Raw genomic sequence first — 14,456 nt, 5'->3', positions numbered from 1 at the left:
TAAGGTTAGCCTTGGAAAGTCTTTCAAACAACCTTTCTAACGCAGAGATGTGATCTTCCCAAGTATCATTCCCAGTCACTAAGTCATCAATGTAGGCATCTGTATGTTTTAACCCATGAATCACTGAATTAATCATTCTTTGAAATGTTGCCAGAGCATTTTTCATTCCAAATGGCAAAACATTGTATTCATACAATCCAGAAGGGGTTACAAAGGGTGAAATCTCCCTTCCTCTATCTGTTAATGGAACACACCAGTACCCTTTTAATAGGTCAATCTTTGTAAGAAATTTTGCCTTTCCCACTCTGTCTATGCAATCATCCACTCTAGGAATAGGGTAAGCATCTGACTTTGTTACAGCATTCACTTTCCTGTAATCTGTGCAAAATCTAACAGTTCCATCAGGTTTAGGTACAATAACACAGGGCGAACTCCAATTTGAAGTAGAATGTCTAATAATATCATTTTCCAACATGTATTTTATTTCCTGATCAACAAGTTTACTTTTTTCCACATTCCTTCGATATGGGTGTTGTTTGATTGGTTTTGCATCCCCAACATCAACATCATGGGTAATTATCGATGTTCTGTTTGGAACATCTGGGAACAGATTTTTAAATTTTAAAATTAATTCTCTCATCTGTTGTTTTTGTGAAACTTGTAAATGGTCCAACTTCGTTTCAAGGTTCTCCATGATATTTTGGTTTTTCAGTTTCGATGGAAGAATATTTGGTCTAAATTGGCCTTCCTCAACATCAACATCAGGCATTCTAGAAACAACCTTTTCACCATCCACCAAGGCCACAACTGAATCCTTCTCATAATAAGGTTTTAGCATGTTTACATGACAGAGTTGTGTTGTCTTGCGTCTATCTGGTGTTTTGATTATATATGTTAGATCAGTCACTCGAGATTCAATAACATAGGGTCCAGAAAAACGAGCTTGCAAGGGATTATTTTGGCTAGGGAAAAATACCAACACCTTTTGCCCCACTGCAAATGTCCTAGGCCGAGCACGTCTATCAAAATATGTCTTCATTCTTATCTGGCTTGTTTTCAGATTCTCTCTCGCTAGCTGGCAGACTCTCTCCAACCGAGTTTTAAATTTTTGGACATAGTCCAACAGACTCAAATGAACTTCCTCATTAACCCATTGCTCTCTTAACAACTCCAAAGGTCCTCTCACCCTATGTCCAAACACAAGCTCAAACGGACTAAATCCGATTGACTCCTGGATCGATTCTCTAACGGCAAACAAAAGTAAATGGATACCTTCGTCCCAATCCTTGGTGTTTTCAAAGCAATAAGTCTTCAGCATATTTTTGAGAGTAGAATGAAATCTCTCCAGAGCTCCTTGAGATTCTGGGTGATATGCAGATGATACAATCTGCTTTGCTCCCAGCTCATAGACTATTTGTTGAAAAATTTTTGACATAAAATTACTACCTTGATCAGATTGGATTTCTTTTGGCAAACCAAATAAGGTAAAAAATTTTACAAGAGCCTTTGACACCGTCTTGGCCTTAATATTTCTAAGGGGTATTGCCTCTGGAAATCTAGAAGTGGCATACATGATGGTTAACAAATACTGATTTCCAGTCTTAGACTTTGGTAAGGGGCCAACACAGTCCACAATCACCTTCGAAAAGGGTTCACCAAAAGCAGGAATTAGTTTCAAAGGAGCCACAGGGGGTTTTTGATTTGGTTTACCTACCATCTGACATGTGTGGCAGGTTCGACAAAACATCACCACATCTTTTCTCAAACCAGGCCAATAGAATTGTTTCAAGATCTTCCCTACAGTTTTATTCACACCAAAATGACCACCCAAAGGCATACTATGGGCCAGGTTTAATCTCATCCCTATAAACTTTTGGAACAACAACCTGATGAATAACTTCCCATTCCTCAGTAACAGGAACATGAGGAGGTCTCCATTTCCTCATTAACACTCCATTTTTGACATAGTATCCAGTTGGCACCTTTTCAATCTCCTCACATGAGAGTGCTTTTTCTTTCAATTCTGTCAATTCAGGGTCCTTTGTCTGTTCCACCATAAAATCCTTCCTCGACAAAGACAAATCTTTAAATTCAGGCTCACTGTAAGGATGTTGATCCTCCAGTGAAGACAGAAAAGTCTCAGATAAGGCATCATAATTTTCTTCCTGTTTAGGACTGTCACAAGGAACTACATCAGACTGCACCGGACTGTCTGTCTTGGCTAATCCTTTAGCTCTAGCTCGAGTCACCGCACATGATGGGTAAACATCTGGATCATTCTCAGACTCATCAATCCTTGGTTTGGTTGTTAACTGTACCACAGGATCACTTTCTCCATCTGCAAGGTCATTTCCCAATAACAAAGAAACTCCTTCCACTGGCAAACTAGGTCTTATCCCTATCTCAACTGGTCCTTCTACGAACTTTGACTTTAAAATCACCCTGTGAAAAGGGACAGACATGGTCTCACCTGTAACGCCTCGTACTAGATTTACTTCACCAGTGTCACTTTCTTCACCAAAATTTAAAACACTGTCCAGCAAGAGAGATTGACTAGCCCCAGTATCTCTAAGAATTTTCACTGGCACCTGGGGTGACTCATCATTCAGTGAAACAAAACCCTCTGATACATACGAACGGAATTCCTTTCTCACCTCCTCCAACTTTTCCGCTTTTCCCTCTTGCAAGGACTGATCTTTAACAGCATCTCCTGAACCTTTTTGATTTTTAATTGCCTGAAAGCAAGCATTGGGCCCAGCTTCCTTCTTTTTCTTCAAAAGGGCACAATTAGATATCACGTGGCCAGGTTTCCTACAGTAATAACAAGTACGCTCAACAGGTTTCTCCAGCCCTGGCTTCTTTTCATCTTTTCCTTTTTGATTACCTCCCAATTTAATCTCTGGTTTACCTGGATTGTCTTTGTAACTCTTTTGAAAGGTTTTAGGTTGTCCCCATTTGGATTTATGGGTTAAAGCATAATCATCTGCCAACCTAGCAGTTTCTTGTAAAGTTTCCACTGCCTTTTCATTTAAATATGTTGTTAATTCGGCTGGAACACATCTTTTAAAGTCTTCCACTAGTATCAATTCTGTCAATTTATCGTAATCCCCATCTACATTTTTAGCCAGGCACCATCGTTCAAAACATATTCTCTTTCCATTGGCAAATTCTATATAAGTCTGATCTGCAGATTTCCTCAAGTCTCTGAATTTTTGTCTATAAGCCTCAGGGACCAATTCATAGGCCTTCAATATAGCTTGTTTTACCTTGGTATAATCAGCTGCATCCTCAACAGACAAAGCAGAATAAGCTTTTTGAGCTTTACCTTTAATCACACTCTGTACCATAAGAGCCCATCCTTTCCTTGGCCAGTTTGAACTCACAGCAACCTTTTCAAAATGTTGGAAATACTGATCAACCTGATCTTCTTCAAACGGAGGGACTAATCGAACCTCCCTGCTGGCTGAAAAATCATCATCAGAATCAGATTCCGAACTCCTACGCTTCATTTGTAACTCATGCTGCCTCTGTTTCTCCTTCTCCTCACTATCCAGCTCCATCCTCTTCAATTCCATCTGCTTCATTGCTAGATCAGCCTCTATCTTCATCTGAGTTAGCTTTTGTTCAGCCTCTAATCTCTTTTCCTCTCGTTCAGCTTCTATCTTTAACTGGGTTTGCTCTCGTTCAGCTTCTATCTTTAACTGGGTTTGCTCTCGTTCGGCCTCTAATCTCTTTTGTTCTCGTTCAGCTTCTAATTTATTTTGTTCTCGTTCAGCCTCTATCTTTGCCAGCTGCACCTGTGCCTCAGAAATTGCTATTTCACTGCCAGGAAACTGTTTTAACACTTCCTTCTCAAACACCTTCTTTTCCACATAATGGCCAGCTATCAGTCTCTGAATATCTGCCTTTCTCATAGACTGCTTTACTTCTGTAAGGTTTAGCCTTGTAGCAATCTTTATCAAATCATCCTTTTTCGCCACCTCCAATCCTTTTTGGGTTGGTGACTCCAAAAATGCCTTAATATCCATTGCTGCTGGTTTCCACACACACAAGCCAATTAAAAAGAATTTATCAGACCTCCCTCAAAAATCTTTGGATTGAATCTCGAACAAATCTCGTCAATCTGGGGTACAATCCCAGACGACACTCGTTAACCTTGGGAACTATCCCGGACGAATCTCGTTAACCTTGGGAACTATCCCGGACGAGCCCCCAATTTTGTCACGAACCAGCAACAAAAGAAACACACTGAGCATGATTCAGTGTTAAAAACTATTTTATTAATCACTACTTATGATAATACGTAAAATAAAAGTAAAAATGTTAGTATGTTAGAATCCAAGAATGTTAAACCTCGAACGTTAACCCCAAAACTAAACTCTTCGTGTGTGTGTGTGACAAAGTCCAAAACTCCCAGTTCCTGAATGGTTCTTAAAGTTCAGTTCCGCAAGCCATAAGGTGAAACGTGAGCAAGGGCTTCTTCAACAACCACCGTTGTCTGAAGATAAGATGTAGATGTAGAAAAACATAGAGAGAGTACATACGAAATCCAAATGTTCCACGATGGAACCCAAACGACACTTCAGTGTTTACTCGGTAGTGACTTCCTCACCCCGAAAAGCATCCGAACCGTGGTCGTCCACACACAAATACCTGTTTCCTTCTACAGGTCAGCAACAAAGTGAACTCCACCGGATTACTTCCAACTTCCATACATGGATTTCAGTGGCAAACACAGTTATTGTTTCTCATCCATCGATAGAGAAAACAAGCAGGCTGGTGTCTCTCTCCCTTCTCTCTCTCTCTTTCTTCTTCTTCTTCAACAACGTCATTACGTCCTTTATCTTCTATTGACGTAAGCACGCCCCACACACACATACACACACACTCTCTATCTTAAAGGGACTTTCACTGAGTCCGCAACACCTGCACATGTGCAGCATTGCTTTGCTCATGAGCTGCTCAGAAGTAGCAGCCTTATGTCCATTGAGAACAGGAATCTGCTTACAAATGACATCTTGCTGTACAATAAGGAAACTAATCCATTCAAATGTGTATCTCTGCTCAAAGAGGACATCAAGGTAATTCCTAGTGACATGCTGATACCGATCCCCACCATCTGGGCCATGCCATCTTCTCACAGCTACCATTGGGCAGGAGGTACAGAAACCTGAAGTCTCACACCACCAGATTCAAGAACAGCTGCTTCTCTTCAACCATTTGGTTCTTGAACCAACCTGCACAACCCTAATCACTACCTCAGTACGGCAACACAATGACCACTTTGACCACTTTGCACAACAATGGACTTTGTTATTTTGTTTCTTTTAATTGTGTGCTTTCTTGTAAAAATTGTGTAAAATTTATGTTTTTCTTGTGAATGTTGTATATCTGTTGTTATGTGCCTGTGATGCTGCTGCAAGAAATTTTTTCATTGCACCTGTGCATATGACAATAAACTCAACTTTGACTTTGTTGAGCACCAGGCAGCTCCATGAGGCAAACAGCAAATTATAACTCTGCATGGAAGCTAGAAGACTTTACGTGGCTTCCCTTTGTGCTTTTGCAGCACTGTCAACTAAACCAGGGGGTGCAGTATTTTGGGATCATTGCCAATCCTCTGCAGTGTGCCTGTCCTTCAGACCACAGGGCTCCACACAACCTCCTGCTAGAATATGGAGTCTTCTGTGCTCTTTTGTTGTCTCTGAGGCAGGCCTGACAACACAGTAACCACATTACTGTGCGTTCACATCAGCCTCAGCATGAAAGCATCCCAATCCCTGTCCTCATCTGAGCTTCTGGGCAGTACAGGTGCATGGATGCCCCTTCCTCCTCTGACCCCCATGCAGTTCCGGCCAGCCCCACCCCTCTGCCGGATGCAGCCTACTAGTGTTTAGTGCATCTACCTGTGCCACATGTGTCTCTCTAACCTAATCTACTCATCTCTCCTGGAGTGGTCTTCATCATCATCCCCTCACTCCTGCTCTCCATCCACTATTCCACCTGCTCCCACTGCTCGATATCCTTCTGTTGTGAGGAAGCAGGAACACAGACGAAACAGAGGATAGTTGCGCTTGTAAGCTGTGGCAAAATGACATTTATGGTGACACAGCAGCACAAATGGTTACCAGGGATATTCCTCTTCCTCTATCTATTTATCTGTTTCTCTTTAAGCTTCCACTCCAGTGCAGACCATGGGTAGCTTCTGCTTGTGAGTGATGGAAAGAAAATCGGCCATCAAACACTGCACAATGTTCCGATCCCAGTGATCGAAACAATGTGCTTGATTGCTACCATTGACTCACGGCACAGAGAGCAGTAAAACAGCCAGGGTAACTGCTCATGATTTCAAGGTAAGGATGTGTGCTAGAAAGTGTGTGTATAGTTGAGGGTAGAACTGACTCAGCTGTGATGCACACTGCCAGTTAAAAGCCTTTAAAGATTGCCTAGATTAATCTTGGGAATGTCTTTTTCAGATTTGTATTAAGGATAGATGGTGGTGCAAAACTATATTCCAGCAAGAATCAATACTTTCAAAAAGAAAGTTAGAGGAGTGACCATCTCATGAAATTATTTTACTTTGCTATATCTTTTCAATTGCAGAAAATTAAACCACTTCATCTATGTCATGGCTATAAAGTTTGCAGAAGAAACTGATTTAAATAACCCTAAATATACTTGGTTCTTCTACAGTCAGTCAGTCCCTCAACCAATTTCTGACACACTCAGTGACCAGTATGTTCTATTTTTCTTGTTTATTTTCTTTTGATAAACATAAATGATAATAGGTTTAATGTTGATCAAAAAGGAAGTGTGGCAAATTGTTCTAATGTACAGTTCTCGTGAAATGATCCCAGTTGCAGTGATATTCTTTCTTGTTATTTAGAATGAAGATGGAAGCACACATCACACCAGCACACTGGAGAAAAATGGAAACAAAAGACCTCCTTCATCTAAGGAAAGAGCAAACAAGATGCTGTATCTTGTCACTGATAATCCCCCCTGGTACTTATGCATCCTTCTTGGCACTCAGGTAAGAAATGCAGAGAGTCAAGGAGAGAACAAGAGAGAGAAAGAATGAGAAGGCAGACTTACTTATCTTTAACAAAACAGTTGCAATATGCTCTATCTATAGAATGCATTAGACTTTTGAAAACACTTCCGCCAAAGCCACCAAAAGGATAAGAACTGCACATACATGGGAAGGCCATCATTTCCAGGCTCCTCTCCAAATGTTGCAACATCCTGATTTGGAAATAAATTTGGCATTCTATTGTTCTTAGTTGTTCAAAATTATTAAACACTCAATCAGTATTGTGGGAGTTGTTTTCAATATAGAGCTATAGTTCAAGGAGCAGCACCTTCTGAAAAGAAACCAGTAATAACTTTAGGCCTTGGAGGTTCCCAAGCTACTTCCCAACCAATGAACCAACAATGTTTGTTATTATGGAGACAAGTATTGTAACTATTTTATTTACAATTAAATTCAACCAAAAACAAAGCTTATGGGAAAATTATCCGTTAATGTTTTTAGTGCTTTTAGTTGAGGGATAATTATAATTGGGACACCCAAAAAAAATTCTACTCATTAAGTATTACCTCTCGATCTTTTACATCCATTTAAATATCCTTGTGCAATACAGCATTCCCTCAGTGCTACACTGAAGGTGATCCAATGTGCAACAACAGAGAAGAAATAAAGGTTTGCATTACATATCCCACAGGCAAACATGTTCCTCCAATACTAGAAAGACAAGAGTCTTGGAAGAAAGGAAAGAGAAACAAGTTGCGCTTTGTTAGCAATTTTAAAGAAATTTGTGAATGACCCTGACTAAAATGTTGTTTGTAATGATATTTTCTCCAGCATTACCTGACGGCTTTGGGCGGAACAGTAGCCATTCCCCTCCTTCTGTCTCGGGAGATCTGTTTGCAACATGATTACCTCACCCAAAGCCACCTTATTAGCACCATATTCTTTGTGTCAGGAATCTGCACACTACTTCAAGTTCTTTTTGGGGTCAGGTAAGCCTATATTGTAATATTTGACCTGTGCACGACAATAAAGAAAGTTTTTGAAAATCATAAAAACTACAGATATTGGAGATCTATAATAAAAACAGAAAATGCTGCAAGCACGCGGCAGATCAGGTGGTATCTATAGAAAGAGAAACAGCTAATGTTTCAGGTCAAAGACCTCAAGAGAACAGGGAAAGAGGAGAAACAAACCAGTTAGTTTGAAATTGCAGAGAGGGAGCGGCCAGGCATGCAAGGTAATAAGCTGTTGATGATGTTATCTGTTTGATAGGTTAATGAGAACAGATAGATATAAAGAACATGAACAAAGCATCGTAAAAACTGAGAAATGAGGTTAATTAAAGAGAGAAAACACAAAGATTAAATATTAGGTCATGTATTCACTGGAATATAGAACGTTGAAAGGTGAGTTGATTGAGGATTTTAAGATCTTGAATTAATAGGGTAGATGGCTCTTTCCACTCCAGACAAGGGAACATAATGTTAAAATGGTAGCCAGGCCATGCTGGAAAGAGGTTTGGAAAACTATTTAATGCAAATCATGCCAGAACTGTGGAAATCTCAACATAAACAGCAATATATGTTAGCTTAGAATTAAAAGGTTAATTCTGAGAAGAATTAATTTTTGTTAAAAGAATATGGATCCCGGGGGCTGGACAGAGTTATGTACAGATCAGCTGTGAACTGCAGATCAGACTAAGTAAACTGAATGTTGACTTCTGTTCATAAATTCCCATTTTAAGCTGAGACAGGTTGAGAATTGTTTAAAATAGTCAGTGACAAACAATATATTTGTTTTCATCAGTTGTGAGGTGTTCAATATTTCTTTTCTCTCAAGGTTTGCAACATTGGTTCCAGTTATTTCCTGTCCGATGTCCAATAAAGTACCAGCAAGAAACAGAGGGAGCTTTGTTTCAAATTAACCTCAGCCTCTGATTAATATGGGAATGGCTAATCTCTGCTGAAAGTACAGTGGGAGTGATTGATATTGGTAATTTATTGCAGTTTGGCATTGGTTTTGAAATTTGTGAAGTTCCTTTTTGCAAATGAAAGAATGCGGTGTTAAATTACAGAAACAGTGTTAAACAAAGCAAAAAGCCAAAAGCTGGTTTTGAGGCTTCACGTCACTTCATTTATGCTGGAAATGGAGAGATGGTGATTAGGAAATGCTCTATTCAGATTACATTGGCAACTAGACTACATGACTTACTGAAAGGGGATAGGGTTGTTACATGGTGCTCCCATCCAGTACAGGTGGGTTTCCTTTGCATATTTTGAGAGACAGGGAAGGACATTTGGCTGTTTTCCAGGAACAGGCAGATTGGTAAATGCATGGTCATTTGAAAAGATCGCAGCATTCAGATAAAACTGAAGGAATGGGCTTTCCAAGATCAACAGGATGAGGGTTAAAAAAATGCCATGAGAGGACTGGCTTATCTTCTACTTGTAGCTTCTGAGAATTAACTGTGAAAAGTGTTGTGCAAGTAGATAAGCAACAGTAATAATATCAACCATGAGTGATTAAATTATAACCCTTGTGATTAAAGAATAAAACATAGATAGAGGGATCTATTTGCTTTGGTAATTAACGTCAATAAATTACTTTTCAAATTATTCAAGAACCTCAGAAGTAGGAGGAATTTTTTGAGAAAAATGACTTAGAAGTTAATTGGGTAACCTGATGTTTTTGTGTGCTGTGTGATTCAATTGCAAAAAAAATTATAAAAGAACATTGTGGATTTAGTATAAGGTTCACAAAGTCTTCTATGCATCTTATGAGTGGTATCCAGCTGCATGCAATACATGTATACACTACTTCTGTGATTTTGATTGATACCTGTGGAACATGAAAATGGAATTGCCTACTTATTGCAGAAATAGGCTTTCAAAATGCACGCCAGGCCTGGTTTGTCATTAAAGGTCCTGCCTGAGCTGCTTGTGCTGTATTGGCCTGAGAAGTTGCTTCAAGTAAGTCTTCTTCAGATAAAGTACTTTGCTATGATGGTGGCTCACCCAGTGGCCACAAATCCTCCCCCTCCACTGTCAAAATACCTACCACCTCCTCCAACCTGCAGCCCAACCCCTGTGCTGATGTTCTGTGATTCCAGGCCAATCCCCAGCTCAACTGGTCTCCAGCCCAAACTTCACCATGACTTCTACACTGCCCACAAACACACAACTCCAAGCTGACGACCCCCATGACCTCCAGTCTGAATCACATCATTGCCCCCAACAAACAACTTTAACCCCAGCTCTCTGCCAATCACCCAGCTCCTGAAGATCCAGTCCTCCCAACTCCCAGACTCTCCTCCCTGCCTTAAGCTCCTCTTCTCAGTGATACTTTCATTCACCCATCCCTCAGGTGTACCTCAGGTGCAAGAAAGCTCACCAGTGCCTCTGCTTCCTCAGGAGGCTAAAGAAATTTGGTTTGTCCCCTTTGACTCTCACTAACTTTACCAATGCACCATAGAAAACATCCTATCTGGATGCATCACAGCTTGGTACGGCAACTGCTCTGACCAGGACAGCAAGAAACTGCAGAGAGTTGTGGACACAGCCCAGCGCATCGTGGACACTAGCCTCCCCTCCTTGGACTCTGTCTTTACCTCTTTGTCTTGGTGAAGCAGCCAGCATAATCAAAGACCCCACCCACCCGGAACATTCTCTCTTCTCTCCTCTTCCATTGGGTAGAAGATACAGGAGCCTGAGGGCATGTACCACCAGACTTAAGGACAGCTTCTACCCCACTGTGATAAGACTATTGAATGGTTCTCTTATACAATGAGATGGACTATGACCTCACGATCTACCTTGTTGTGACTTTTCACCTTATTGCACTGCACTTTCTCTGTAGCTGTGACACTTTACTCTGTACTGTTATTGTTTTTACCTGTACTACATCAATGCACTCTATACTAACTCAATGTAACTGCACTGTATAATGAACTGACCTGTACAATCGGTTTGCAAGACAAGTTTTTCACTGTACCTTGGTACAAGTGACAATAATAAACCAATACCAGTACCAATACCAATACCTTACCTGCACTGGCAATTTGCCTAACTTTCTTTTTAAACAAAACTTTCATTGGATCACTATAGACTGCCTGCTAAAAATGAATTCCAAGCACCTGGCAATTGCTAAACCAGCATCTTTGAACTAATCAATGATTATTTACTTAAAATAGTCTGTCTTTAAGAGATTCAAGAATGATAACAAATGAAATCTTATCTTGAACATTTAACCTTGATGTCGATAAAATAAAGTGTACAAAGAAGCATAGTTTTCAAATTTCTTCACAGTTCTTGAAAGATAGAATGGGAACTTGAAAGCCATTGCCTATATCCAGTTAGAATGAGTGTCTGTGCTGCGAATGAGTAAGATCTGTTCTTCATATTCCACTATCTTGTGGTTATTTGAAACACATTGATGAAACCAAACAGAATAGGAAGCTAACAATGAAACTTTAATTAACACTGATCAAAAAGGTTCATTGCCATCTTCTCAAAGTAACTATTAGCCTGGATAAAAGCACACTTTGACACAGATAACTGACCAGCCCTTGCGCAGAATGGTTATTCAGAAGCACCACAAACAAGACTTGAAATTCTACTCCATGAATAACGATAGGTTGGTGTAACCAGGAGATAGCACTGGTTGTTTGGCCACATGTTAAGATGCCATTAATTGTACCTGCAATACCTGGCATGAGGAGGGGAACTGGGACGGTAGAGAGGCAAATGCCTACCAACGCCATTTGTTACAGACACACATCTGACTATCATTCAGCATGGAGTTTGCCAGTGTACAACTGCAGCCACAAACTTAGCCACCTCTTCTTGCAGTTCTGTTTCAATGCCAAGCTGGGATAATGCTGTGGTATGAAAAAAGAAAGACCTGATCCCTGATTGCTGTCAGTTCTTGCAGTCCCATTCCATTTCCTTTGGTCTGTGCTTCCTCAATTCCCTGAACTTTCCAGCTTTGGCAGAGACTACAGAAGTGGTTGAGAGACTCAACAACTTGTCATCCTCTAAACAGTGATGTGTGAGGTGCTACATCTACTGGAGTTGTCGTCTGATTTGGCATCCAATATCAATTTAACTGCTGCTAACAGGGTGGAATAGACTCCAGACTGGGATCTATAATTGATGTTGGATCGCTATTTTGGGTACTTTACTTTTATTTGCCTAAACTTGCAGTCTCATGTCAAAGGGGTGTTCAAAGAAAAAAAACCTCTCAGCCCAGAAGTTTTTTTTGGCCTTGTCCTGGGAGCTGTTGGGAAGAGAGATCTTCAAGCTCTTCAAACAATGGAAAAGAGATCCACCAAGGAGTGCAGAAATGGAGTTTGTCCTCTTCTTCCCCATGTTACCCCAAAGATAAGTGGTCCCCATGATCAGCCCTGATGGGTCTGTGAAGACTGCTGGGGTTAGACCTGCTAGAGCTGCTTAGACAAACTCTCAGTACCAACGATACTGCCTACGCCCATTAGTCACGATCAAAGCCCCACCTCTGCTTTTCACTTGAGCATAGGAAATGTGCCATTAGTGTTGTACACACCTGCTAGCTTTAATAAATTAATGTACCTCCCAATTTCTCAAAGTCTGGTGGGATCAGAGGCAGTGGCCATCTGAGGGTCATTCACAGTGCTACTGCAAAGACTGAAATATTATGTGCACTTGCAAAAATTAAACTCCCCAAACTGCATTAAATTGTAATATTTGTGCAGCAAAGAAAGTTGACCAAAATGCTGTGTTTGTTTCAGGTTGCCCATTATTCAAGGAGGGACTTTTGCGTTCCTAACACCTACTTTGGCCATGCTGTCCTTGCCCAAATATAAATGCCCAGAATGGACCTTCAACAAGACAATGGTCAATGCCAGCGACCCTAACTTCATTGAAATCTGGCAGACACGCTTACGAGAGGTACATCAAAAAACAGCAATTTATTCCTTTGGAGGGTGCCTGATACAATGAGCTAGTGACCCAGAACCTGGGCTTGAACCCTAGACCAGAATGGTAAACTAAAAGATTCCTTTGCATGGATGCAAGAGTTCTATATGTCAGGAATTTATCAGATTTAATCTTGTTTCTAATGGGCCTTTGTTTCAAATGTGAAATTTAAAACAATAATTTTATTAAATGGCTGATGTCAGAATCAAGATGGCACATTAATGCACAAGGAGTGTATTCTGATGTGGTTAAAGCAAAAACAAATGATTGGGATGGTGTAAAAGAAGCATTAGTCTGCATCTAATCAATGCCATTCTTTATCTGAGCCCTTTTCATCCTACTTCTGGATGTAAAATAAGGAACTGTTATAGTTTGCAATGCTGACTTATCTCAGTAGTGATTTCAGAAAATATTAACAAGAACCTATTTTGCTTTGGTACACTTTCAAAGGGGCAACCTGGATAAGGTAGACTAACTAATCTCCTTTTGTGCTGTGTGATTCTCTGATATTAATGGATAACAGCAGGAGATTGTAACAAGGGGAATGATGTACTGTTCTTTCATCTTAAACTTAGGCCAGTCTATATATTTATTCCTGTAGTTCACCTTTTCTGCATGACAACTGAAGAATGTGATGGTTTGGTCTGGTTGATATGAATCTGGAGTGTTACATAGAGGTATACAGCCCAGAAAAAGGCCCTCAGGCTCATGTGTGTCCATGCCGACCAAATATACCCTAAATTCTGCAATAAACTGATTTTGTAATACCAACATTTTTTAAATTTCTATTTGGAACCAAGAAACTAGATACCTTGAGCAGAAAATATAGCTCTCAATTCCAATTCATGCAGCTAAAAAGTCAATGAATAATTCTCAGAATGATGGAATTTCCTTTTTGCTTAGTTTCCATCTTGTCTTAATGACACAGGACAAAACACCATGGTAACCAAATCATCTCATTGTTTGCAGATTCAGGGAGCAGTTATGGTGGCAGCCTGCTTCCAGATATTTGTGGGATTTTCTGGTTTGATTGGATTTTTAATGCGGTACATTGGTCCTTTAACCATTGCTCCGACCATCTCACTGATTGGACTTGCCCTGTTTGATTCAGCAGGCAATGATGCAGGGGTCCATTGGGGAATTTCAGGCATGTAAGTACTCAAAATTAACATTAAACCAAAGGCTTGCAAGTACTCCAACAGAACTATTCAGGAAGTCTGCAACTAATGAATATTAATACTTACTGAGTTATTGTAAATGTCAAATAAAGAAGATAATTGAATGTAATTTTTCTGTACCACAATGCTTCTCAGATTTCTTATTATTTTACAAAATAGAACAAGGCCATTCAGTCCATCAAGTTTATACTGGCTCTCTCAGAGCAAACCCATCTGACTTATTCCCCAACTTACTTCCACATAACCTAGTCTCTCTCACATATCCATGAATTCCACACTGATTCTCCTCCAAAA

The 14,456-nt window shown here is 40.2% G+C and overlaps 1 protein-coding gene across 1 annotated transcript in view; it reads left to right on the top strand.

Annotated features, from left to right (window-relative positions):
* The first annotated feature begins 4,979 nt into the window (after positions 1 to 4,979).
* The window catches only part of slc23a4 (solute carrier family 23 member 4), a 37,033-nt gene continuing 27,556 nt past the window's right edge, over positions 4,980 to 14,456 (top strand). The window contains exons 1-5 of the mRNA XM_052030692.1: positions 4,980 to 5,081; positions 6,887 to 7,033; positions 7,865 to 8,022; positions 12,798 to 12,957; positions 13,954 to 14,135. Coding sequence (XP_051886652.1) covers positions 4,980 to 5,081; positions 6,887 to 7,033; positions 7,865 to 8,022; positions 12,798 to 12,957; positions 13,954 to 14,135 — 749 coding nt within the window. The remainder of the gene's footprint in view (positions 5,082 to 6,886; positions 7,034 to 7,864; positions 8,023 to 12,797; positions 12,958 to 13,953; positions 14,136 to 14,456) is intronic.

This window comes from Pristis pectinata, chromosome 15, assembly GCF_009764475.1.
Source record: "Pristis pectinata isolate sPriPec2 chromosome 15, sPriPec2.1.pri, whole genome shotgun sequence".
In the NCBI taxonomy this organism is placed as follows: domain Eukaryota; kingdom Metazoa; phylum Chordata; class Chondrichthyes; order Rhinopristiformes; family Pristidae; genus Pristis; species Pristis pectinata.
Note: the sequence above shows the minus strand (reverse complement) of the source record. Positions and strands in the feature narration are given on the sequence as shown.